This window comes from Acinonyx jubatus, chromosome B1, assembly GCF_027475565.1.
Source record: "Acinonyx jubatus isolate Ajub_Pintada_27869175 chromosome B1, VMU_Ajub_asm_v1.0, whole genome shotgun sequence".
In the NCBI taxonomy this organism is placed as follows: domain Eukaryota; kingdom Metazoa; phylum Chordata; class Mammalia; order Carnivora; family Felidae; genus Acinonyx; species Acinonyx jubatus.
In genome coordinates, this window is record NC_069382.1 from 176,576,889 (window position 1) to 176,601,846 (window position 24,958).

At 36.0% G+C, this 24,958-nt stretch overlaps 1 protein-coding gene across 13 annotated transcripts in view; it reads right to left on the reverse strand.

The window, feature by feature from the left end:
- The window catches only part of PCDH7 (protocadherin 7), a 413,286-nt gene that overhangs the window by 339,952 nt on the left and 48,376 nt on the right, over nucleotides 1-24,958 (reverse strand). For 8 of the 13 annotated variants that reach the window (XM_027052824.2, XM_027052734.2, XM_027052644.2 and 5 more), the window contains exon 2: nucleotides 8,725-8,784. The exons of the other annotated variants lie outside the window; for them this stretch is intronic. In XM_027052824.2, the coding sequence (XP_026908625.1) occupies nucleotides 8,725-8,784 (60 nt within the window). The remainder of the gene's footprint in view (nucleotides 1-8,724; nucleotides 8,785-24,958) is intronic. 13 annotated transcript variants of the gene reach the window in all.

The following is a 24,958-nucleotide window of genomic DNA, read 5'->3' on the forward strand; positions in this document are numbered from 1 at the left end:
ACAGTTGCAATCAATGTATATATTAATTTATTTCTGACCTCACTTACATAGCTTAGTAATTCATCCTCATTGCCTAACAATGCTATGAGACTATTACCCCCATTTAAATATAGCACGAAAGGTTAAGTAGGTTGTCCAAAGCCTCCAACACTAGTCCATAATTGGTGTTCATTTAATTCATGATTATAGGGGCACCTGGGTGGCTCAGTGGTTGGGCATCTGACTTTGATTCAGGTCATGATCTCACGGTTCGTGGGTTCGAGACCCACGTCGGGCTCTGCACGGACAGCTCAAAGCCTAGGGCCTGCTTCAGATTCTCTCTCTCTCTCTCTCTCTCTCTTTCTGTGTGTGTGTGTGTGTGTCTCTTCCCTGCTTATGTTCTCCTTCCTTCCCTCTCTCTCTCTCTCTCAAAAATAAATAAATAAACATTTAATTTATGAATTATATACAGTTAAACTATATATTTTTATAGGAAATCCAAGAGAGGACAAATATACTAATCCAAATTCCTACTAAATACATTTAAACTGAAAGATCACTTAAATCGGATCATTATCAGTTAACTATCAGAGCAAAACTAAATTGCAATTTTCTGATAGTCTGAAGACAGAATACTATGCAACTAAAAAGAAAAGCTTAGGAACATCTTAGGAACATTTTGGCACAAATGTTTACTGAATTATTTTGTATCACAATTTCAAATTTGTCCTTATTTTAGAAAATAGAAGTTACAATTAATTACAGATTACCAATTACAACTTCATAATGTGTATATGCTTTCTCTTCCATATGCTAAAAATTTCTACTAAATGAAAAAGAAGCTATTCAAGTTGACGTGTTAGACGAGGGAAAGAGTCAGAGGGAGAAAAAAAAGTGAAAGTTTAACAGCTTTCTCTTTATAAGATTTTGCATAACAGAGACTTTAGACTTCCATAAATACTCACTTCTGTGTACAATAAAATATCTGTGAGTAACATAATAACCAGCAATGTTCCAAATGGCATCCATACATTAACTGCCGAAAGAGGTTATGGAACAGTTTCTGAAAAGAAAAAAGGAGCCCTCTGGACCTACTGTAGTACGCAAACTCACAGGAAATGAACAGCCTAATTATGTGGCCATGAAATAAGTCCAGCAGATATCAGTGATTGGGAATGAAGGCTTGACAAAATCTGGGGATATTTGTCAGATCCTCAAATCATTATTATATTGCTTCGCATGTTCCGAATTGTCCGCAGTGTAAAATGAAGAGAAAAGCACTTCCAGACGGTTTGTTGTATTTTATAGCTCAATATTCATAACAACTGTGCCCATTCTTTATGCTGTTGTGAAAAGGCAGAACCAATCTTTTGGCAGATGACTGTCTTTGGCTCAGCAGAAGCTTCCATTTTATGCAATAAAGACTAACACATACAATCCCAATATGTTCTCACTGGGGAGGGAAGAAAAGGACGAGAGACCCCTTTCATGTCACACACTTGATAAATTATTTCTAAGATGCATAGTTTTTTTCCTAGGGCCTGTCCAAAGGCAGAGTTCCATTGTGGCTTTCCAAAATGCAACCCTTTGTAAGTCATTTCAATGGCTCTTAATAGAATCCTATGAATCACATTATATATTCAAAAATATGATCACCCTAATACATATCTTTTATGTTTGCTCTCAAAATTATGAGAAGTACTTCTGTTTTATCTGAGGGAAGCCTTGAAGCATTTATTTGTGGTCACTTGCTGCTTAAAATGTACTTCATTTAATATGATCGCACATTTAGATATTTAATATGCTTTTAATTCATGGGAGTCTTTCATATCGTAAAACTGCCTTTTAAAAAAAATCTGTTCTGAGTTCAGGGAAAAAAAGCATACACAAGTTCTTTTATTTTTAAATGAAGAATTATTTTTTAAAGCATTAAAAAATGTTTTGGGGGTGCCCCAGCCAGTTAAGCATCAGACTCTTGATTTCCGCTCAGGTCATGATCTCATGGGTTGGTGAGTTCAGGCTCCTTGCACTGGCAGTGTAAAGTCGGCCTGGGATTCTCTCTCCATTCTTCTCTCTCTGCCCTTCCCATGCACACTTTCTCTCTCTCAAAATAAATAAATAAACTTAAAAAAAATTTATTGAGTAAACTCTACCCCCACGGTGGGGCTTGAACTCATGACACCAAGATCAAGGGTTGCATGCTCTACTGACTGAGCCAACCAGGCAACCCTAAATGAAATATTATTTTTAATTCTGGTGCCATGTGACACAACCATCAACAATTCTGAAGCTTTCTTTTCCTTTTTTTCATTGTCTCCATTAGACCCTTTGGGAGTCCAATGGCTTAGGTCACAACATGAAACATCACGCTAATTAAACTGCTAATTAATTGGTATAAGAAATATATTGCATGAAATAGATTGCTGTATTGTACTGTCTCAATGTTTGCACTATTTCAACTTGGTAACCACTGATTTCGAACCCTTTAATCATATTCTTTAATCCAAATGTTAATCTCACATGACAAGAGCACATAAATTACTAGAGAAGCTTGGTACAAAATATGTGTTTCATTTCTTCCTAATATTGAAAATGGTTTGTTGAAAGATAAAAAGATCCTGTGTTTACAGATTCTTAATATTCATTTCAATGTAACCTTTCCTCATAAACATTTTCACAAACTTCTCCATGTGAATATTGAGTCATTTATGTGACTAGCCATCATACAATTTTTATTAAAAAGGCCCATGGGATAACTTAATTGTTTCCTTAACATTATCAGGGTCTTCCTGAACACAGATTTTTTTTTCAATTACATGACTTTTAACAATCAAGTGTCAATTTGGGGTTCAGAAAAGGGCAGATTTTTATGTAATAAATATGCAAGGGTCTTAAAAAGTCAACCAGCAGAAAGTTAGAAGGCACTATATCCACTTGAAATGTATTATCAGGAGGTAGCCGTTTCTGATCTTTCTAGAATGCATCTACCAAATGTCTGCTTCTTTCATGAGCCTGACATATAGGGGAGAAAAAAAAATCATCCTGACCTGCCTTTTAACAGCTAGACACAGAGAAAAGAAAAAAAATGAGAGACCTAGGTCCCCCTCACCTGCTACTGAGACAGAATTTCCACGGAAGCAATTGGGCAGTTACAAAACAGGCTGAGCTGTACCTGGTCTCAAAATTCCAATCTCTTAAAACAGGACATGTTCATTTCCCCGCTAACATGTAAGGATACAATCTAGGAAGATACTCATTTTTAATTACATCAATCTTAACTCCTCCTTAGAAATTCACAAAAAGAAGCATAAGATAGTTATTATGGTGGTATTAACATCCATAAAAATATAGAGTAGCCAGCTCTTTCATGAAAACAAAGTAAAAATTATTGAAATGGAGAGCCTAATAAAAATCTGTAATTGGCCCTGTTTCTTTTCAGATGCTTAGTTGCTAAACTGTGAAATGAAGTTAGAATATTATAACTTCTTCATGTTTTCACAAGCAATGCTATGGGTCCCCAAGAACACAGGGACATTTCCGAAGTCTAGATTTTCTAGCCACAATTAATACTCACTATATATTATCCAAAACATGGTTTCAAATAGGAAAGACAACATTTTCAATGATAGTTTATTTGTTTTATCCTCTCCAATATAATTAGCCAATTGCAATGTTTAAAATGAAAGCCACTGACTTTGCAGACATTAAATATTACCCACTTCAATCCAGCCAGTATTTATTTTGTTTGTATTTCACACATTCAAATCTCATAGTTATTATAGATTACAAAGCACATTTTCTGCTTAATAAAGGACTTTGAAAATGAAGCCCTATCATATATCATAGAAAATTACTAAATATCTTCAAAGAATAGTAACTATACTTATTCATGGATGGGTTATCATAATCAACATTATCCTTGGTTTTTATGATAATCTGACAAATAATTTATCATTCTTACATTTCACAATGCTTAAGTCACTACTAATTGGGGAAAATTATACTCCCTTATAATTACAGATAAAGTGATCTTTCAAAAATTATTCTTTGCCCTTTTAAAAACTTTCATCATTGGATGGTGACAGGTCTGATTTAAGCTTTCACAGTTTCCGTTCACTTGTCGATGTTTGAAGAAATGATGGCTCACAGAGCTCTAAGATTTGAATTGTAGCAGACCAGAAACTCATGAATTCCCCCGGAGAACCCATACCCGCACTCTTTTGCTCAGTTTCATGCCATAGTATATGAAGTATATCGAGGCTTGGAGTTACCTGTTCTGTGAGGTGCATTTTGTGTCACTTCTGACAGTGACATTGAGTTTGTTTTAGCCCGTGAACATCTCAATCAGCAACAACTACACTCTATTCATATGTTGATTATAAAACAACAATAAGGAAATCAAGAGTTGCCGGCATTTACTGAGGTCTTGTCATGTCATACTCCCATCACCTGGCTAAATCTCACTTAATAATCACAACTAATTTACAACATAGATGCTGTTACTAACTTTCAGTCACATCTGAAGAAATGGAGGCAGAGAGATGCTTGTTCAAAGGCCATTCAATTTGTAAAGTGTGTGATCCACGTTTCGAACCCAGGCAACCTGGATTCCAGATGCTGCACTCTTAAGGCACTCTGAGCGCCCTTCACTTAGTACATGACATTGTAATAATTAGCCTGTGTGTCTGGAATTCCCATTAGCCTGCGCGCGAGCTCTCCTTGTTCAAAGAATGCAGTTGTCTTTTGCCTCCGTCCACAGCGAAGTCTCCATTTTCAAATGATGTTTGATGCAAATATTACCTAGTAACATATTTTAAGCCTGCAAAGCAAAGTAAGTTAGAAAAGAATTTCTTCTTCCCTGTCTCCAATATATAAAGCAGACGTCCTATCACAGATTCTACCGTTGTCCAACACTCTGTCTGTGAGAACGTCTGGATGCCTTTCACATTGAAGTCATGCATGCTGAATCCGCTTCACTCATGTTAACAGATGTGTGATCCGAAGAACCAAAAACTCCACCCCTGTCCCCCTGAGCAGTTCCAGAGCCTAACTTGGACCCTCAAGTTTTTGCACGAAGGATCTGTGACCTGCTGACGGTATGTAGCCTCTGAAACCAGGCTGGCAAGACTCAGAGCCCTGCTCTATCTCCTGGTGGTCTGTACTTTTGCAAATTTGCCCAAATTCTCTGTGCCTAATCTTCCTTATCTGTGAAATGGGTGATATGACAATAATGGCATCTGCTTCGTGAGGCTGGCATAAATATTAAATTGAGCGATTAACATATCATCTTTATAGAGTTGACTGTTGGTAACTCATCTAATTTATATTTATCAAAACCAGGAAATGGAATAATAGCATCCAAATAAATAAATAATCAGAATTAACACCAAAAGCAACTACTTCAATCCTCAATATTTTAAAGCCTTTTTTTTTTGTATTTTAGTGGAATTTTTACTTCTGTGCATCCAATTGGCTGATGCATTCTGAACATAACTTTTCAGTTGGTAATTTCATTAACAGTTGCCCCACTGCTGCTCTTTATAATCATTTTCTTTCTTTGAACCACCTCCACCCTCCACTGCCCCTCTCCCCCCCCCCTTTTTTTTCAGACGGAAAGAATCAAAAGCTAATGGTAAACATTTTATTTAGAGATAATGGGTCATGGGATAGGCTTGGTAGGTGGTCTCCCATCTTTATTCTCATCTTGTAGAATAAAGAATAAACTGACAGAATTAAATTTTATTACCTAAATCAGTCCGATAAATGACCAGAAGTTCACTGAAACAAACAAACAAAAAAATGTTCAGTGTAATAAATTCTCTAAGGATCCCTGAAGATTATCCATACCACCTTTGTGATTTTGAAAGTGACACCACTTTGCAAGTTAGTATGAGCCCTCCGCCCCAAAATTGACATGTATATGCTTTCATTTTGCCTCATACTGCTTCTCTGACCTTTCCCAGTTGGAGTAGTAGCAGGAAACTAAAATAAAAGCACCGCTTTTCTGTGTGAGGCACTTTGTGACTAAACGTTAATCCTGAAATTATAACAGTTGCAAGACTCCTCTGCTCCTTGCTTCTCCTAAGCAGAGAACGACTATGAGATGAAACAGCCTACCGCCGTAAACATCAGGGGCTAGTGTTTCCTTCTCCTCTGAACCCAACCAGGCTGATCTGAGTCCAGAAATGCCTTTGAAGTCACAGAGACCTTCATGTGCTGATCAATCCTTGGGGGGTAAAGAGCAAGAAAAACTGGTTCTGGCACTTTAATATTCGGCCAGGGAAGGCATTCAACTCAGTGCAGAACAAAAAGGTTTCCTCTGTTACAAATTGAGTGATTTTGTACTTGGGTGCCTCTTGGATCAATTAACTTAGGGAGACCTATTGATCCCAGAACATGATTATTTATACTTCGGTACATATTTCCATTAAAGTCAGACTAAGGATGGAACAGAAACAAGAGTGAGTTCACATTTCTCCTTACTCTTAAGGCATGCGGTCGGCTTTGGGTCAATTTAAGTGGAAAACAACATGTGATTCTCTTAATACCAATGATCACTACTGAGTATTAATATAATCAGTATTAAGTGTTGAGCTGTACTGTTTCCAAGTTATCAAAACCTTAGAAGTTAAGAATTAAAATGATCTTAAAATTGTGCAGTCTGAACCCATTCTTTATAGTTAAGAAATCTGAGCACCTAAAAGCTAATATCTATCTATCTATCTATCTATCTATCTATCTATATAGCTGTTTAGTGGCAAAGCAAAATTTGACGTCAAAACTTCTGAATCTGTTCAGGGTATTTTTCTCCTTACACCCTCGAAATTATCTCTGTCAAACTTTTTCTCTTTATCTAAAGTTGCTAAGCTCTTCACTCTCAAATTGTGGAGAATGTATTCCAAAGCCAGCAACATGAACCTATTTTAGGTCCCTTTATGTTTTAAGAGATTACTAAAATAGGAAATATTGTCATTTTATAAAGCAGTTACATTTTATTATTTTGGTCACAGAAAAATATTCGATACAATAGAATTATAGAGTTTGTAGACTTATAATTTATTATAATAGCATAAATAAAGACAAAAATCCCTGTAATAGTATAGATAGGATACCAACTTCAGTTGATTGTCACATAGAAAGAAGAGGTAAAAATTTCTACTATAAAGTTAATCAGCAAGATAAAGAGACATGAATACAAATACCAGAGAACAATAGTTTCAAAATTATTATGGCACACGGTGACTACAAAAAATATGTCTATCTGTTTTAAATATTTACTATCTTATCTATGTTAATATATGATTATTTGTAATTAATTTAGACCGAAGAAAATGGAAAAAAAAACTATAACTTTAGGCATATTAAAAAGTTATAGTTAAAACACAAATATTTCCCGAGTCTCTTCTATAAAAACAGCCATGATTCACATCCTCTGTCACTGAGTAAAAGTAACCTGAAGGAATATAATAGAACTTTCCAACTGTCCTCAAACTGATTTCACAGGAGCCTACTCTCATTATTTTGAGACATTGGTACTATCTTAATTTAAATGGCTCAATGGCAATAAATATTATACTTAATTGGAGAGCCTTTGCAGTCAGTCTATATTCAAATTGCTTCATTTGTGAATAATTATCTTTAGTAATGACAACACGTATGAAATGGCTTAAGACAGTTTCCGCTACCTCTTTACATTCTAGGTAACAAACTAAAGTGCAAAGGTTAACCATTGAATTTTACCTGCCTCCATTTATATACGCATACACACAAATGCATCCAAATACACCCATACTCATACAAAAACGAGACTTTATACAGTATCTTCAACTGAGCAAATAACTATAATGCAAAGAGGTTCTTCCTGCATGCAATTCATTCTTAACAAAATAAAAAAGCCCTCCTCTGCATACACGAATGCATAAGACCACAAATTTTAAAGGCCAGTTTGCTATTGATATAATGGCCATACATTCCTTGAACATTTACGTGGTTTACCCTAAATTCAATCAGAAATTGTGTGAAATGTCTGTGAGATACATTGCAAACTATCCTCTGCTTTTACGCCATAATGAATTATATTTCATCAAGTATCAGAATGACCGAAATTTTATTTTCTTTCCTGTCCACTCCTTTCTCACTTTACCTGACTGGCAGTAGTATTTCTTAACGCCTTATTAAATAGCATTGAATAGTCTAATTTTCCCAGAATTCAGTCCTGAGGTATACATTTCCATTTTCTTTGTTGATCTAGCACAGGCTCAGGTGATTTCTACATAATGCATCCAATTAGTTCAAGCAAGGCAAATGAAATCACATCTATACTAATCTCCACATTATTAACTATAAACAGGAACAGGATGTGTCTCCACTCTTTGCTTCAGTCCATTCAAGTGCAAACCAAAAGAAAAAGGATTTCCTGTTCTTCTTTTCACACTCCTGAGTATGACGATATTTGATTCTGTTTCTCCACAGTAATTGATAAGAGTGCAAAACATCCCTCCTTTATTCCATATTGAGAGCTTGATTTTTTTTTCAGTTTGTTTGCTAAGTATAGTTTGATTTCTTTTTGCAGAGATTTTATTTTAAGTCCATTTTGCGTTTTCTTCACAATCAGAGCTTCATTTTAATCAGATAGTGGTCCTGCCCCTTGGGAATCGATTTCTTTTTGTACAAGACAATTCAGGTCTATTAAGATCCAACACACTGAGTTGGAACATTACATGTATTTCACTTACGAGCACATACATTCATTTTACACGATTCCTCAATGTGGCCAGGGGGGTTCGTGGTCTGCACTGTATCCACCTACAAAAAATACAAAAATATATGTCTGCTTTACAGCAATGTGAGTAGGGTTTTGCCAGCCTAGTTCCAAAGCTTGGGTGCACATCTTGGCTGATAGTATTCTTTTCTTCCTTAAGATGTATTTGCAGTGGCCAGAACCTCTTTCAGAAGTCATAGAGATATAACAGTTCCCTACAATTAACAACCCTGGGGCATCTAAATCAATACTGCTGGTTAATCTCAAGGATGCTATCTCTGACAAGAGATATTTGCATGGTAAAAGAAACATTGAATTAATTGTGTTTCAGGCTTCAAGCTTTTCAAGGCTATGAAATGTCACCAGAAGAGGGATGGAGGGGGAAGGGGGGGGGGAATGCTGGCTTTGTTTATACTACAAATACAAATAATGAAATGGTAATTTTGTTGTCACAGTTTTTACAATTTACAAGTCCCTAAGATCTCAGAGATGTGCTCTTGATCTGAGTGTTCACACCATTCAAAGTAGCTCTCTTGTCTTTAAAAACAATCCTTAGATAGCTGCCTCTTTACAGAAATCTGAGCAATTTACATGCTATCAACAAATGGCCTGCTGATCTCAGGTCAGGGATGAATAACTCTCCCCTTCAAAGTCATGACCCTAAAGGGCAATGTTTTCCAACTTTGTATCTACTTTGCACAAATAAAGTGATGGTAATATCCCTTCAAAATATTTTGCTAATGTCAGTTTTAAATAGTGTTAATTTTTTCTCTGAACTTGCTACTGACCAAGTGGCTGATTTCTGCTCTCAGTGCCAGAAGGTACAGAGTATCGTCTTCTAGTTTGATAGCACAATTGATGTTAGTAAAACATTTAGTGAGTTTGAACATTGCCAAAAAAATAATAAATCACCTCCATAGAATAGAATGCTACAGTTCACTAACAGAAGTATTTATCTTTAAGAATTAGAATCAGAAAAGAGAAATAAATATTCCACTCAATTTCCAAAGTAACGATGCATCAGCACACGAGAATCGAAGTTAGAAAAGAAGTAAATGATTTATACCACTGAATAATTGACCAATTCATTTTTGAAAGTAATTGGTGTAAAAAAAAAACAAGTAATGTCTAATGTTGAAATTAATTATTCATATTCAAGGACAGAAAATGTTTAAGCATTGCTCTAATCACAGATTATCAATATTAGCTGTATAAATTTAAGCAGCTTTAAAATGTCTTAATTTTTGAATTAGTTATCTTTTCCTAGAAATAAAAAGAATGTTTTTTTTTCTTTCTGAAGCAGCTCTAACCATTTCCATAACTTGGGAAATTCTGTCCTATTACACAAGCAGCTTGCATCTATGAAGGCATCACTGATAAGTGCATCTTCCTAATTTAAATTGTACGTTTAAGATGAACATAGTTTGTCTTATTTTACACAAACTATATGACTGCACATTTCATTTCAAAACTGCCTGGACACAAGTGAAAGCTCAACATTTGCAAGTTTCAGATATTGTTTTCCTATTCCCAAATCAACTGCAACAATATAGCTGCCAAGACATTAGACCTTCCTGTTATGGGCTCTTACTGTATGTGATACGTTGCCATAGACTTTATCAAATATTTAACTACTCTTGTGAAGTTACTCATTTAAGCCTTACATCCCGTACGAGGCTACAATGAGCTCCCTGAAGGCAAATGTCATGTCCATTCTGTTTATTGCTACAGTCTCCGTGTTGGCACCTGGTCAGCCTTCAGTGAAAATTGATTTAATGAATGAACGCGTGTTTGAGAATAACCAATGAAGGAAATCATATTATTTGTCATAGCACAGTATTACTATTGCCTAATCCAGATATTTTGAAGTCATATGGCTATCTTTGACTTTCGATTATTTGTCGTATGATAGATTATGGCACAGATCTTTCTTGAATTGCAGTAAATGCTTTTTTATTTTAATAACATATTATTTCTCCCCCTTTTCTCCCCTCTGTAATTCTGTCTTAAATTATGTGTCTAAAATTTCTAAAATTTCACTACCATCTCTTTTTAATCTATCCCATATAATAGTCACTCTTTTCTCTAAGGAAATACACTATGCAAAATTGCCCACAAGGTTTTTAATAAGTGAGTAAACAATTAAAATAATCACAACAAACATAGGAAATCAGAGGTGTCAAATGTTTCATTTTCTATTTACAAGACCTGACGTACTTTTAACTTAAAAGCACACCCAAGAAATAAAATGCATCGAAGTAATAAATTCACCATACTGCCATGGAGCCCAATGAAATCTCCATATTAAAATGATATTGAAGAATGACACTCCATTTCATAAAGTCATTCCTAAATTTCATTTCATAAATTAACTATGAATGAGCAGGTTTCGTGTTTTTGTGGTTTTAAGTTTTGAGCCCCTGCACAAATGCATCTGTGCACTAACATTCACCTGTCATTGAAGCCAAGAAAAATGGATTCTTCCCTTAGCATTAAAGATTAATGTTTAAAAGCAAAAGTGCATACCTCAGATAGCTTATTGAGTTCATGGAGAACTACTTAGGAATCACCGCTTTGAAAACGGTCATTGGCGAGGGCCAGGGTAAAAATGGAGGTCACCAGGATGTGTTTGTTTTGATTTGAATCAGCTAATTAAAATGGCCCTGGAAGCAATTTTCAGATCACTGCCACTGAGGAGATAGGCTCTGGTAAATCCAACCAAACCAATCTTTCAGTCAGGTCCAATTCAGTTGAGGTTGTATAGACAAGCCTTTGTCTCTGCCTCTCAGCCTTGCTCCTCAATTTGTTCTAAATCTCAGTCAATATGTCTCTCTCTGTCTCTCTGTCTCTCTCTCTTTCTCTCTCTCTCTCTCTCTCTCTCTCTCTCACACACACACACACACACAGAACGAGATGAAACCAAGTCATTCTGGAACACATTCTACAAGACCATCTCTATATCTCACTCAGTTTCCATTTCCTGACCAAAGAGACTGAAATAGGCTGGGAATTTAATTAATGAAATTTATCCATAAAAAGTTAACTTATAAAACCTAAGTTCTTCTTTTCCAGACTTCCCAATAGCTGGTGAGTAGTGCTAAGAGAAGGAAAGTGAATGATGGAGACAGTAAGAATAGGATTCAGATTCAGGTACAAGAATATGCTGAACATTCACACATAGGAACAGAAATGTCCTTATATTGGTTGGGGCACCTGGGTGACTCAGTCAGTTAAGCATCCAACTTCAGCTCAGGTCATGATCTCCTGGTCCTCGAGTTTGAGCCCTGTGCCAGGCTCTGTGCTGACAGCTCGGAGCCTGGAGCCTGCTTTGGATTCTGTGTCTCCCTCTCTCTTTCTGCCCTTTCCCCGCTCATACTCTGTCTTTCTTTCTCTCTCATAAATACATGTTAAAGAAATGTTTTTAAAGAAATGTCCTTATTAAGTCTAAAAACAACAACAAACATTTTAAAACCATAAATTAAGAAATATATATCTGGGGGGCATCTGGAGGGCTCAGTCAGTTAAGCGTCCCACTCTTGGTTTCAGCTCAGGTCATGATCTCACGGTTCCTGAGATCGACTCCCACATCAGGCTCTGTGCTGACAGTGTGGAGCCTGCTTGAGATTCTCTCTCTCCCTCTCTCTGCACTCCACCCCCACTCTCTCTCTCTCTCTCTCTCTTGAAATAAATAAAATTAATTTTTTTAAAAAGAAATATTTATTTTGAAAGGAATATGTGTCTATTTTTCTACTTATTTTTATTAGGTATGCTTCAAACCTAAATCATGCACCTATGTAATTGGTGTAGATTAGGTACAAGTATCTGTTGAATGTGTTTTCATATAATTGGCAATATGTAAAAGATCTATGAATATTCATTATTTTGTCCTTCACTGACACTCAAATCTAGAGAAAAGGAAAAGGTGTCATATGAAAAGCAGATATTTTTCCATAGCATAGAAAATTAAATTGATGGTAATTTCTACAATCCAGGAACAGGAAATTGATGTTCATATTTTAGAGCATAAACGTATAATACAGAAGCTAAACCAGGGCAGAGTCACCTATAATACTGAAAGTTTATCTGTTACTTTTTTAAAAATATTGGAAAATTATCTGAAGTGTAAAATGAGACATCAGACAAACATGGGGTTTGGTGAATGAAAGACTATAAGGAGGACAATTCTGGGTGGTATTTTCATCTTTTACTTCCTTTTTATTTTTATTTTTTTAATTTACTTTTTAAAAATGTTTATTTATTTTTAAGAGAAAGAGACAGAAAGAGCCTGCAAGCAGGGGAGGGACAGAGAGAGAGAGAGAGAGAGAGAGAGAGAGAGAGAGAATCCCATGCAGATTCTGCACTGTCAGCACAGAGCCCATCATGGGGCTCGAACTCACAGACTGTGAGATCACGACCTGAGCCAAAATCAAGAGTCAGACGTTCCACGAACTGAGCCACCCTACTTCCTTTTTTTAAGTGATGCATCCCAAACCATAAATTATAATAATTATTAGTTACTGCCACACCTGTATGGATGTTTATTACAAAATAACACTTTAATAATTTTACCTCGCAAATCCCTTGTGAAGTGGAAACTACAATTTTGTTCATTTTACATATGAAAGAATTGAAGCTCAGAGAGCTTAATCTTCTTACAGAACATCGCACAAAAAGAATCAGGGTCCCAAAACAAGACTTTTGGCTTCTAGCCAAATGTTTTTCCCTGCATTATCTTTTTTCATGATTATTTTTTATCTGACTTTGAATCTTTTAAAAATAAACAGAGAAGTTATAACTGCAAATGTCTCCATTTTTGCCATGTTTTAAGGCATAATAAACAAACTTAGGCAAGTTTCCTAAAGTATGTATTTATCATACTCAGGATTCTATCATAATTGTTTAAATTTATGAACACATAACAAAGTTCAACATACACAAAAGTTGTCTACATTGCCAACAACAGAAAAAGACAAATAAGGCAAATTCTATCCAATCAAAGACAGGGAGGCCTCATTTACATGTGAAAGTGCACACACACACACACACACACACAGACCATTTGCTAGCACTGTTTGAACTAGGTGCTTAAGAAAAGAAGCCTTTTAGATTGTAAGTCAACCACTGAACTGGCCATGGAAGGAAAGGAAATAGATAATATCATACCAATTCCTCATCATAAGTACGCCCTGACTTCAAAAAAAAAATGAATGATTTAGGCCCTAACAAAAGAATGCCTTAGGTTGGACAGCCAAGCAATCAATATTTATTGACAGACTGACTGTTGTAATCATGGAATCTCAGAGTTAGGAAGAATGACAAAGGTGATAGAGCCCAATCATGTAAGAAGCATTGCAGAAGACATGGAGAGAAATACAAAGCAACATCAACCAGTCTTAGTTCTGGGGAAGTTTTTATTTATCTTTTGAAGAGATATACAAACACACACATATAAAAGACTACTAACAGTGGGGAGGAAAGGAGAAGAACCAAGTAGGTGAAACTATGAGAGCTCCAAAGAGTGAGAAGAGACTATGATGAGGGTCGTAGGCTGTGTGCTTGCTGACTAATGGGATCTAAGTTGAGTCTTAGAGGAAGGGTAAGCTTAAGATCTATGGAAATGAGGGGAAACTGCACAAGAAGAGGCAAAACCATGAGGCAGATACAAGGTGAGGTCGGGAGACGGTGAGCTGATTCCCCTACCTAAACCAGACATGTCTATAATTCCACTCAACTCAATCATGACGTACTTTCTCTACCTTCTCTCCTTAGAGCAAGTCTTCATGTAGAAAGAACCAATGGAATAATTACAAAAACAATAACAAAACCCTCTGGCCCATCCTAAATTAGAAATATACAGACAAAAAAAAATTGTAAGGAAGAGAAAATACATTTATCCTGCTGTCCTGCAAAACTCGCCTGTAAGTGAATCCACACGGTTTAAACCCATGTTGTTCACGGGTCGATTGTATTAACATTTTCTAAAACCAATATAGAAATATACTTATTTTTTAAAACATGGATTGTCTTTTGGGGTGGAGTAATAGCAGACTTCTACATTCTAAGACACCCATTTCTATATTTAAATTGTTATAACAATGGTGTACTACTTCAGTAATCAAAAAAGAAAAATCGTAATTAAAAAATATATAAACAGGGGTGCCTGGGTGATTAAGTCAATTAAACGTCCGACTCTTGATTTCAGCTCAGATTGTAATCTCACAGTTTGTGGGTTTGAGCCCCAAACTGGGCTCCGTGCTGGCAGTGCTGAGCCTGCTTGGAATTCTCTCTCTCTACCCCTCCCCCACTTGCACTTCCTCTCACTCTCTCAAAGTAAAATAAATTTTAAATGAATAAATAAATAAATAGAAATTAGGGTGAATTGTGAGTGGTAAAAGGTCTCAGGGAGGAAAAGCCAATGTATATTGCCTGCAAAGATGTCTTCTTTATAAAAGCCTCATGCTAGCATTTTAAAAATAGTTATACCATCAGGAAAAAGAATGAAGACTATGCTTGACTTTACCCACTAAAGAAAATGACAATTCAGGTAATTTTTAACTCAATAACTAAACCTCTGACTGTAAATGCAAATTAACTGCATTAAAATAAATATAATTTGTATATTCCAAACTTTAGATGAAAGGTTCATTCATAGGATCAAATGTAAAAAAGGAAATAAAATCCCTTAGTTCATTGAAAATAAAAAAAAAAGAAATACACAAATTAAATTACCTGTCAAAAGCCAGAGTATGGAATTAAAACAACTGTTTGTTAAAACTCATTAAGTGTTTGTGGATTCTTGTTCTAGAACAGCATATTCTTAAATGTTAAATCACACGTGCCTTAATTCATAATTTTATTTTTTCTCATTTTTCTTCCAGATAAATATTTTAAAGAAACATTTTTTTTCCTAAATCAGGGAGTGACAGAACTCAATATACAGGCAAAAGCACTAAAGCGGATCCCAGCTCTACAGTTCCAACTACACCTGGCCAAAGCTGAGCACTAATGCATTTCCATTCTTAAAGCCCAATAAAAATATAAACTGATGCAAACTTAAGCATCCTCATTATTGTCTTCAGATGGCAATATTGGCCACCTTGGGAAACAAAAGCGGGAGTGGCTACTATTCATGTGCCAAAGCGCGAAGCTGCCCGGACAGGGACTAGATGTTAAAGAGAAGATGAAGTGAATCATAGCAAGCTTGGCCGTTGTTTAATGCCACTGAAATTGCAATCGTGTGCCCGAAAAATTAAGAGCTACTTGGGAGATCTTTAAACACCCATAGAAAGGGGTAGAAGGGGGTCAAAATGTTTCCAGGTGATATATAAACTCACTAAGAGTTTGATCCACTAACAAGGGAATGAAGCAAAATGTCCAGGGAGTTAATTGAGTCTTGAAACAATAAATATGAGATAGGACAAACTTACAAAATCCAGCCATCCAGTTTCCTGCTTATGAAAGCGATGTTGGAAGTGTTAAGAATTGGTACAGTGATCGTGTGGTCCTTTCGTTAATAACAGATGAATTTCTAAGTTGCATATAATTATCTTTCAATGTTACTTCTGGTTGACCAGCTTCAAAAATGTATGCTTTCCGATAGTGAGGAATTTCTAGAAATGTTTTCATAAATACTTTTGTAACTACTGTGGTACCAATGTAAGGATTGCCATGATCATGATCAAACACTGACTTTGAGTACACAGAAAGACATTGCATTAATAATTATTGACGAAATGTAATTGCAGAGATAAGGAAGTCACCTAGAATCACCTCCTACCAAACTGCATTTTGCCAGTGATCATACGGATGCCCTGAGGGGTGACAACACATATTCAGTATCACACTGCAGGCCTAGGATTAAACTAAATGCCCCAACTCCCAATTCAGTGGTTTATTTCTATTTAAATTATGGAAATAACAACTCAAAAAAAAGTCAAAGATTTTGGGATGAGATTATTTAACGAAGACACAGTAGCTCTAATTCCACTACACACGCCAGTTGTGAAATGCAGAGAAGATCCATCAACTACAAAAGACAACCTTTTAATTTACGGTACACTTCACATTCATAACGACAGTGGGTTCATCAAAGAAAGAATGGACGGCAATGCAAAACATACAACAAAATACTTTCAATACCAAAACAAAATTCTTTGTAATATAAACATGTCTCCACGCGCTAAATTTGCAGAATCTCTTTTTATTTTGAAGAATTTGGAAAATCCTAAGAAATTAATAAAAATCGAGCCAAGCTGGTTTTATAGCTAACTTTCAGAATTTTTGGGGGGAGGGGGAAGGTGGTTCCAATTCATATCATATAGAACTTTTGTAATATGCCTTGTATGAAAAGGACAGTAAATCTTACTCTTTAAAATAGGTCACAAGTCTTAAAGCACTTAATCAAAGACCAATATGGTGTTTCTTAACAGAATAAAAAAAAAGATTATTTGCTTCTCTTTTGCTCCTTTGTCTTATAAGTGCAGTGTGATGTATTAGTTTAATTAAAGTCTACCAAATTATCATAAGGATTTTATGTGCTGCAAATAATTGGCTTTTTGTTCTCTGCTCACTTTTTGTTAATGGAAGCAGAACATTTTTTTTATGATACTTAGTGTAAGATACCAGAAAACTACAGGGAAGAAAGGCAAACGAAATGCCTAATGAAGTGACCTTTGTCATCTTGGACATGAAATAAAATGAAGCCTGCACTAATGCAATGAAAATAAGTCAACGTTTCCAAAGAGTTAAGAGGATAGGTAATATTCTGGCTCAGAGCCAAACCTTACCAAGAATCCTACCATATATAAAAATGACAATCCCATTAACATGAAAAACTGATAGGCCCTAAAATGAAGTAAAATGTATAAATAGATCATGTTGTAAGATTTTTTTTTCTTTTTTTAGTGTAAAGCATAATGAATCAATCTTTTTTATGGGACACATTTAGGTGAAATAATCCAGACAAAGTACACTACCAGTTATCTCCTTGATAAGAGACAAATTAAGCACACAGTGAACAGGAATTAATGAATATGTCATATTAAGTGAAAGTGGTTTCAGGACATAACAGTCCTAACATAACCCCTTTTGCCAAAAGTGAGTTGAAACAAATTATAACTGAAATATACATTCATTTACATAGCAGAACAAAAACAGAACAACCTGTGAACATTCAATCAGTTCACTGAGTAATTGTGGAATGTGAAAGACAGAAATTACAGCGATTTTCTTATTATATAATCCCCAAAGCATATTACAGACTGTGCATAGGACATATGAGAAAAGGAACAGTGCTTCTTTGGTTAAATAATAATTTAAAATGTGATCGCTATTCATTTAAGACAGTCCTAAAAGAAACATAATATATATATTGTAGACTTCTGGAAAATTTGAGCTTAACTATCTGAATCACTTTTTTTTAAGTTTATTTATCTTGGAAGGGGAGAGGAGGGGCAGAGAGGGGGGGAGGGAGAATCCTGAGCATACTCTGAATTGTCAACTCAGAGCCTGATGCAGGGCTTGAACTCATGAACTGTGAGATCATGACCTGACCCAAAACCAAGAGCCGGACACGTAAAGCGACTGAGCCACCCAGGCGCCCCAGTGATAACACTGTTCTCAAAAATAGGCCTTGTCAAACTTGCTATACCTTTTCAAATATGCCCACCATTTTTCAGGTAGAGAATATTATCACATTTTTTATATATCCACAAAAAGTTAAGCATCTAATCTTAGGTTTATTGAAACCCTTCCTCTGTTTTACTTGCTTGCTCTCTATTACACACACACACGCGCACACACACACACACACACACACCAAAATAATAATTATATCATTACATTTCTGAAGAACCTCCAATAGTGTAAGTAACGCTATACTCAGATGGTGTTAAGCCTGTAAATTTTCCTCTCTTCTTAAAGGCAGTCCTTGTGAAATCTCATTGATTGCAAAACATGCCAAACTCATCATTAGGCCAAGAAAATGATAGTCTTCCCAACTGATGATACATTTTTTGAAGATACTTCTCTCATTGGTTCTCTCTAAAGAAATAACTCCTAGGAAGGGCTTCCTCCGTGAGTGCACATGTATGTTTCAAACAGATACACTTGATTTACTCCATTTGTTTTAAGCCAAAGAGTGAAAGGGAATCTTTGACAAAACTGTCATCTTTAAACCACGGTGATATTTCATTTTCCCCTCTGCACTATTTAGATTGCCTGGAACTGAAATGTTTCCAGCCGCTCCTATGTCCAATTTTTCAAAGCTGTCACTTCCTAGCAAATCTGCTTAAGCAAAATACTTATGTTGTTGAAAACAGAACAAACATGCATTATAAAATACATTTCATTCTTTTTTTGCAGGTCAAAGTCTTCCTCAAGAATGGGAACTTGGAAGAACATGTGGAAATAAATTAAAAAATGACTGTGATGGATTGGCTTAAGTCAATGAATCTGGTGCACTTCTGATTAGTTTCCACAGATACACTTGGACTTAACTCAGTAGAGTTTCCCACACAATAATCTTATAATCAAAATGTTATTTTCAATGCACTCACTAAAGGTCATTAAATTGAAAAAGAAAAAAAAATCCAGAGGAAAATGAGACATTGAAAGATGACCATGGTTACTCTTCCTCAGTCCATGTCTGTAGCACCTATTATAATGTACTTGTCAACATTCTCTGTCCCGGAGGGTAACAAAAAATCACCAAATGTTACACTTATAGACCTCTAGCTTTTCTGAATTATGAGCATCATATCCCACAGTACCTGACTAAATAAAAGCATAGCGGAAACAAAATGCCAAATAATGATTAAGCAGCTTCCAAAATGTGAGAAGAAATATGTTTTTAAAAGATTCAGTCATACTGACTTGAAATATTCCTCAATATTCTCAACAGAGAGCAGACTTTCTGGATACACACATATACACATCCTCCTAATTGTGTATATGTAGATATGCAGCGTATATATGTATCACACGTGAAACTTTTTTTTTCCGTGTGTGCATGATTACACAATTCTGGCTTAAATCTCTCCAAGTTTCTGCAATAAAAATTACCTAAGGGTTACAATTCCTTCCATTACTTTAAGAAGCTAGTCGTGTCTCAGCAAAAGCCAAGACTGCTTATGGTCTACAATCTGAAACCCAGTTCTCTCTTGTCACCTTAACACTATATCTGACACCCTTTAACACCACAAAATCAATACCCTGGAATGTCATGGTTCTCTGATGGCCCACAAAGTCAAGGCATAATCAATTTCAACTTCCTTACTGGACAGAAATAGACTTAGACAAATAAAAAAAAAGATTTCATTCAAGTTAAATTCAATAAAACAAAGGACTAAAGGTAGAGAGAGTCAAAGTTGTTAGAATTCAGTCCAATGCATTTAAACTGAAATTTAGATCCAGTTTTAAATCCAACTAAATTTCACATTCAGCCAAAAGGTATGTATCAAAAATTCGAACAAGCCTAGAACCTGCTCCAATCCCCGGATTAAGAAATACTGTCAATTAATTATCTGTGCGTATGTGTGTGCCTTTGCTTCATTGCATTAATAAGTAGTAGCGAGAGGATGGTATCTGAGTTCTTTATTGTGTTTCCCTACAAAAGAGGATAATTTTTGGCTTCACTGTTCAGGAAGAGCAGGAATCTTGTCTTTCTTACCATAAGCTATGCATCATGTCCCTAGAACAGACCATTTAGGGTTTACAAAGAGTATGCCCTTAATATATATTGAATTAGTGTATGGAAATCAATGCATGCATTAAATATAATCTGGTACCTAAACTCTACTGAGGGCAAAACGTTCTTCTTTCTTGTTCACAGCTGAAGCCATGGCTTCTATATTGCCCAGCACATAGCAGGGACTCAGTAAACATCTGCCGATTTGAATGAATAAAGAATGCCTCCTCTTTTCTTAGTCACTTTCTAGTACTCTGTGGAATTGAAAGTATAGAGTGTGGACTTCAAAAGTTTTTTTCCTATAATGAATGAATGAATGAATGAGTAAATAAATAAATAAATAATTGTAATTTAAATATATATTTAAATAATTTATTAAATAAATATTTAATTAAAAAAATATATGTGGTTTTATTTTGCTCCCAAATTTTGATTTAAATACAAACACTTATTATTTAGTCATGCTTAGGAAAGCCAGGCCTGAGAGTCAGGAGACATGGAGTGCAGTTCAGGTTCGCTAAGTTCCTGTGGAACTTTGCCTCTCCAGACCTCTCTAGTCACATCTATAAAATGTAAAGGAGGGATTTGGAGAGAACACGGTGGTCCTCAGGTGTCCTCTTGGGAATATGTAGGTATATACCCTCTTGGGTATGTGCAGAGATACGAGTTCAAAAGAAATCAATGAAAGAGGCTCTACAGGTCAGAGAAAAGCTGGAAAGCAATCTTATTAAGAGAGTTAAAAGAAACTGGAGTTATTCAATTGAGCAAAGAAAATGCTGAAATGCCTAAGTGAAGTAAACCTTTATCGGAGGTCTTACAGGCGCGTGGTCCTAAGTTACTCCAGGTCCCAAGTCCCTGAGTTACTCCTTCCAGTCCCGCTAAGGCAGACAGCAGAGGTTAGCTCACTCCCTTGTCTTCCTAGGCTATTGCTACCAAAAGTAAAAAGAAAAACACGCCCCCATCTGGCTTTCTCCTAGGGGAAGGGATGTGACAAAATTCTGGCCAATAAGATACAGCGAAAAGTCTTTGTGGAGGGAACCTCTCAGGATAAAAAAGAAAGGTGGTCACGGAAAGTTTCTCATTTTTCTTTTTGTTTCTCTTCCTTCTCCCTGCCTGAAATGGGGACAGAGGGGCTTAGTGGGGCAGCATCCAATTTGGGAATAGGAGAAGGAATACCCAAACCTGAGAACTGTGGAGCAGGAAGGAAGCTCACTAAAACTTGCTGCCTAATGACTTCCTGAATCTTATTATAAGGAAAAAGTAAGCCCCTCATTTAACTATGGTTAATGTTTTACCAATTACTTGCAGCTAAATGCATTAATAAGTGACATATCTGCTAAGGGAGAAAACGGAGAGAAGGATTAAAAAAAAGAAGAAGAAACGGGTGCCTGGGTGGTTCAGTTTGATAAGTGTCTGACTTCAGCTCAGGTCATGATCTCAGGGTTTGTGAGCTCGAGCCCCACATCGGGCTCTGTGCTGACAGCTCGGAGCCTGGAGCCTGCTTCCGATTCTGTGTCTCCCTCTCTCTCTGTCCCTTCCCCGCTCACACTCTGTCTCTTTCTGTCTCTCAAAACTAATAAAAAGTAAACATGAAAGAATTGAAAAAAAACAGAATAAAAATAAGAAAAAAAGTATGATTGCAAGGTTCCTTGTACTTGTAAGTTCCTTGATACTATTAGGTATCTAATACAGGGCTGTGGGTATCCTTGGTCTGATCACCCACCATGGTTCACAAAATTTTATATCACTGACACCATGCAGACGGGAGGCAGTTTTTCAGTGTAAGAAGCTCTAAATCAAGAATCAGAAGACATGAATGTTAATTCTGGCTCCGTCACTTAATAACGCACTTAACTTTCAACAAGAGTTTCTTCAATATGAAATCAAAATCATAACATGTAGCTGATAGGGAGGTTGTTAGTATTAACAATATAATGTGTACAGAAACAGTCTCAAGTGTCCAGTGCTTTACCAGTAGCTATTTATATGAAATAATGTTGGTAAAACACTTAGGTTTAGGTTCTGGAACACAGTGAATGCTTATTTATTATTATCACTGTTGTTATTATTTGACAGCGTCTGCCCATATTATCTTCTTTTCTAGAATATCATGCGACAGAGGTCGACCCTAAGCATACTCCTTTTGCCTCATGACCCATGTCTCGGGATCATGGCTGATTGAAATAAGATTCAAATCTTAACCCTGATGGAGTTAGATTTTCTCTCTCTGGCATTTGAAACTGGTACCCAGAAAAAGTACCAGTCTTGTAGGCAGATGGAAATGTAGTTAGGTGTACTCAGGAAGTATGGAGTTATCAGCCATAATTGACCTTGGAGAGTAGAAAAAGTAAAAAGATCATCTCCAAAGCAGGAAGAAAAAGCGGACGCACAGATATAAGAGAGGCAGGGTCGGTGAGAGAAAGCAGGTGCTGGTGAAGTTTAATGTCCAATCCAGCTCTGAAGACTGAGTTTCATGCTAACATAATATATCTTGAGCTAATTTCTTTTGCAGGCAAAGAGTTGCTAACTAAATAAATATATTTGTTTTGGTTTTAGCTTTGAACTGTGTTACTTAGTTATAAAAAATCTGAACCTGTGAAAGTTTTATCAGGCCATAGATAATTCCTTTCTGTTTTACGTTACCTCTATGATTTTGACTTAACAAGACATAGAGAATTCAAAACAAAGAGTACTTCCCGATTTATTTATGATTCCTAATGGCTGCAACCATTAAAGAAAATATGAGATTAGTTAAAGTCCTGAAGCTACAAAATATTTTTAAGCCGTGTGTCTTCTTGCAAGGTAAATCAAATGAAAATCATAGTTATATATACAATTTTCCACTTTTCTCTCTTGTGAATAGCAAAGAGCCTGAGGAAGAAAATACAGATTTTAGGCACCAGGAAATGGAACTGACCCATTTCTAAACCTCCCTGATTATTTAGTGAATGCTAAGATCCTCCGAGTACATCATGGTACTCAAATTCTATAATCGAAGTATGGGTTTTCTGAAGGTGGGTACAGCCAAATTGCCAAAAGCTTTTGGATGGAGTCCCAGAATGCAAGGGTTTATGTGTACGGTCTTGTTTTGTTTCGTTGACAATGAAGAGAAACTCTTGAGTTTCACTCTAATCCTGGTTTCGCAATCACCCTTTTTCAGACGTAAGACTGTTCCAATATGGTCAGTTTTATGTAGGACAAAATTATAAATTGGTTCAAAATGAGAAGTACAGATTAATATAAGAAATATAGGGGAATATTTCTATCTGGTGAGAATAAACAGATCAAATAACGCATGTGTCCTGTTTAAGACGTTTGGGTAACTTATTTTGCCAATGAAACATAAGCTTTCAGTGGAAAGAAGATTTATGACATGACCTTCCAGAACAGAGAAGACCCATATTTAGAGTGTTTACACCCAGTTTAAATTGTCACAGCTTAGATCTAAGCCACCTGATCATTTTTGGGATTCAGTGGGGAAAAAAAAAATAGTGATATAGGGGTGCCTGGGTGGCTCTGTTGGTTAGGTGTCTGACTTCAACTCAGGTCATGATCTCACAGTCTGTGGGTTCGAGCCCGGTGTCAGCCTCTGTGCTAACAGCTCAGAGCCTGGAGCCCGTTTTGAATTCTGTGTCTCCCTGTCTCTTTGCCCCTCCCTTGCTTGTGCTCTATGTCTCTGTCTCAAAAATAAATAAACATTAAAAAAAAATTTAAAAGTGGTGATATAAAGTAAGTTTATAAGCTTATATCTTGCATAGCTTCTTTAACAATCAGTCTTGAAGTATACACGGATTGTTTTTTAAAGATGAATGATAAATTATGTTTGTTTTTTTTCCTCAAAATTTGCTTCATTGTATCATTTTAGCAATAACCGATGGAATCTTGTCATAATTATTAAATAAATTGTCTTCAATTTTCCAATTTAATTCTTAGGCATTTAATTTTGACAGGCTTCTAATTTCCAATGATCTGAAGCACAGATTATAACTGTAATTATAACTTCTATGCTAGAAAGGTAGTTAACATGATGCAGACAATTAGTATTCGTGGGGAGGATGCATCTATAAAGAAAGAAAAGTGGTATATGTGATCACTTAGCCCTATATTCCCACCTGAGTTTCATATTTTCCCTCCGATTTAGTTTACCCCAGTTTCCCTAACAAAACATGGGTAACAAGGCTAAGACGGTCAGTGCTATTTCTAACCGTTAAGAAGCAGAAGTCATAAACCAGTCTCAAATCATAATCCCATAACGAAAGAAATCTGCCAAAATACATGAAAACAAGAATGATTTATTTCTTGAAAGAAAAGAAAACCCAATGGGCTATTTCAAGTAAGGACAGGTGGAATTTCGTGCATTAGCAGTATCTGTGGGATCTACTTTTAGAACAGAGACTCCTCGTTTGAAAACATCGTGAAAAGATACTCATCCGCAAGAGGAGGAAGCCCTTCATGGTCGTCTAATCAGAACATCGTGCCCTTATATCATCTGCCCTTTCATCTTTCAACTCAGAATATCTCCCAAGCCTACT